This window comes from Acanthisitta chloris, unplaced genomic scaffold (assembly GCF_000695815.1).
Source record: "Acanthisitta chloris isolate BGI_N310 unplaced genomic scaffold, ASM69581v1 Scaffold44173, whole genome shotgun sequence".
Lineage (NCBI taxonomy): Eukaryota > Metazoa > Chordata > Aves > Passeriformes > Acanthisittidae > Acanthisitta > Acanthisitta chloris.
Genome location: NW_008666207.1, coordinates 1 through 2,993, shown reverse-complemented (window position 1 = coordinate 2,993; position 2,993 = coordinate 1). Strand labels below are relative to the sequence as shown.

The following is a 2,993-nucleotide window of genomic DNA, read 5'->3' as shown; positions in this document are numbered from 1 at the left end:
ACCTGCTGCTCTACCCCCTGGGGCTCCTGCCCAAGGCCCAGCACAGGTACCTGATCTCAGCTGCTTCCTAACCCCTTGCAGGCTGTGCAGATCTCCAGCCTCATCATCCCCAAATCCAGGAGCGATTCTGCTTCCTCCTGCCTGTTTCAGCCCCTTGCCACAGACTCGGGGATGCTCCCTGAGCTCCCTGAGCAGGACGCGGTGGCCGCAGACGCCGCAGGGCTCGGTCCTGGCCCCGCAGTACTCCTCGTGCTCCTGCAGCTTGTTGAATGCCAACTGGAGGTCACAGAAACGGCAGAGCACGGGGCGCAGGGGACAGGCTGACACCTGCAAAACACACAGCGTGCTCTGCTGTTGCCCTGGGCAGAGCCTGGAGTAGGATACTGGGTGAGAAACGCGAGCACGGCGTGTTGTGTACCCTGTGGAGACACAGGCTCAGCAGCTGAAGCTCTGCAGATGCTCAGAACAGTGTTTTCCATCTGCAGTGCCTGGGCAGAAGGGTCACATGGAGCTTTTTGCAGTTGGGTTTAGACACAGGCCTGAAATCCTACCACGTTCCACTGAGAGCTGCTGAAAAACTTGTTCTGACTTACACCCCCTTTACTACTCGACAACAACTGCTGGCAAAAGTTCCTCACCCCACGCTGACACCAGCCAGGGGAGTTGCCCTCCAGATAAAACACGTGTTGTAAGTGCAGCAATAAACATCAGTGTCTGCTTTACAAACCATGCCAGAAGCAGCACACACAGACCTGCAGGGTAAGTGACCTGGAGGGCTCAGAACTGGACAGATTTCCAGAGAAAATCCCTTTTTGCTCAGCACTCAGCAGGCTGAGGAGGCACTCCCAGTGCCGTGGGAGGCACTGACATCTCTAACAGGATTTGCCTGTGACAGCAGCCAACTGGATTCAGAACTCAGAAAATCCCACTGTGTCCTATTTTAGCTTGTTTTAAGGGCTATTTTTAAAGTCTGTTTGGACAGGAGGAGTTATTAGAACTCTCACAGGATGAGTGCAGCAGAGACACAGAATGGGAAAGGGATGGAAAAAAGCCATGTTAATCATATTTGGTAAGAGCTGGTTTTAACCTGATCAATAACCAGGCCAAAAAATCACCTATCATCACAGACACCTCTCTGATGTGAAGACCTGAGTGGCTCTCCAGCACTTTAAGGCAGTTTCCAAGCCTTTCTCCCAGAGGGTGTGAATTTAGGAAGCAGCAGTTAGTAAGAGGATGGAATCCAGGTCTTGGCTGACAAACAGCCTCTGGAACCAGAGCTGGAAACACAGAGTATCTCCCAACAACAACACAAACTCCACCAACCTCATGATCCTTCAGGAGGCTCTTTTCAATCTTCATCCTGCACTTGCAGGTAACCTGGAGCAAACAGAGCTGGTTAGACTCACTGCCACAGGAACTAGCAATTCCAGAGGGGGAATGTGTTTCGCACCTCCACATGTTCAGCCTTGATGTGGTTCTTCATCTCAGACTTTGGGATGCAGTCACGGCAGTAAGGACATATTTCAATGTTTCTCCTACAGTGGATCTCATGGATGATGAAGTTAACTGCAGGAATATGCTTTTTGCTGGGAGAAAGTCACTAAGGTTAGTGCAGAAATGCACCGACAACAACTTCAAGCAGTTTTTTTGGTAACAAAAAAACCCAACAAAGCTTTCCATGAATCCATGGGCCAGAGCAGTGAGTAACCCCAGGGAAAGGCCCAGCCAGGCCTCAAGGCCCAGGTGGGTATTGATGTATTCAGCATGCAAAGGTCACATTGCATGAAGATAAAATCCAGGTGGAATTATTTCCTTACTGAAACACAAACCTTGCAGCACAAACCAGTCACCACTAACTGCAAGTTAATCAACTAATTGGAGAAGAGAAACATTTCTTCCTGAAAATAACTTGGCTGTGGGAGGTCAAACAGTGCTCTGGCTTGGAAAAATAACCCACAGATCCTGCTAGGCCAGACCTGGGCAGGGAATGATGGAATCATAGAGGGTTTGGGGTGGAAAGGACCTTAAAACCCATCCAGTCCCACTCCTCCACCTTCCTCTAGCCCAGGCTGTTCCAAGTCCCAGCAGGAACCACATTCCTAAAATTCCCTCACTTCTAAGATGTATTTTCCTCCCTTCCCAGGCTCACAAACACAAAAGGACCAAAAAGAGACCTGAGGCACCAGGAGCTCAGTCCTTACTCCTGCCTCAAACAAGGCAGCATCATTCCTGGACGGATCCATCATCCTCCCACCAACAAACCAGCCTGGAAAACCCTCAGTGTCTCCCCTGGCAGATCCCAGGCAGCCAAGAGCTTGGCAAGGCAGCAAAGTGCAGCAGCAGCAGCGTCTGAACCAGACAGACCAAACAGACCAGGCTGATGCTGCAAGGAGCTGTTTGCATTCTGATGCCTCTGGGAGCAAAACAACCCCAAAAGAAGTTAGTTCCTCCAGCCGTTTGTACTCAGCTCGGGAGGTTACGCCACTCCCAGTCCCTGAACTGCCAACGCTGAGCTCTGCAAAGCTCTGACCAGGGAGGAAAACTTCCACAACAACATGTGCCTATTGCTTCTATTTTTGCGCAGCTGCTCCCGAGCCACGGGGCTGCTGGAGGAAAGCTCAGCGCTGTACTTCGTGTGCCTCTCACCGAAAACCCCAGTGCTTCGGTGTTTATCTCGCTGCCTGTGCAGTCAGAACTAGGAGTCAAAGCAGGGAAAATCACACCCGGCCCAGCCCCGGCGATGATGAGCACATCCCCCGGGGCTCGGCGCGGTGACACAGCCCGACCCGCACTGCTCCTTACCAGTTCCCGCAGAGCCGCAGAGACTCAGCCTCGGGCAACATCGGCATGGTCATAGCTGGGCCGGGATCAGCGCTGCTCCCCCGGGGCTGCTCCCGCAGGGCACGGGGAGGGACGGGAGGGAGGAGAGAGGGAGTGGAAAGAGGAGGAGAAGGAAGGGAAGGGGAGGGAAGAGAACGGAGGGGAGGAGAGGG

The 2,993-nt window shown here is 52.7% G+C and overlaps 1 protein-coding gene across 1 annotated transcript; it reads right to left on the bottom strand.

Moving 5' to 3' along the window:
• Window positions 1-14: 14 nt before the first annotated feature.
• On the bottom strand, window positions 15-2,849 carry LOC103799658 (TRAF-type zinc finger domain-containing protein 1-like; the record flags this gene model as incomplete). Its single annotated transcript, XM_009071995.1, has 4 exons — window positions 2,803-2,849; window positions 1,451-1,586; window positions 1,324-1,377; window positions 15-327 (listed from the first exon to the last, which is right to left on the bottom strand). Coding segments are annotated over exons 1-4 (550 nt in total), but the record flags the coding sequence as incomplete, so codon positions are not given.
• Window positions 2,850-2,993: the final 144 nt, after the last annotated feature.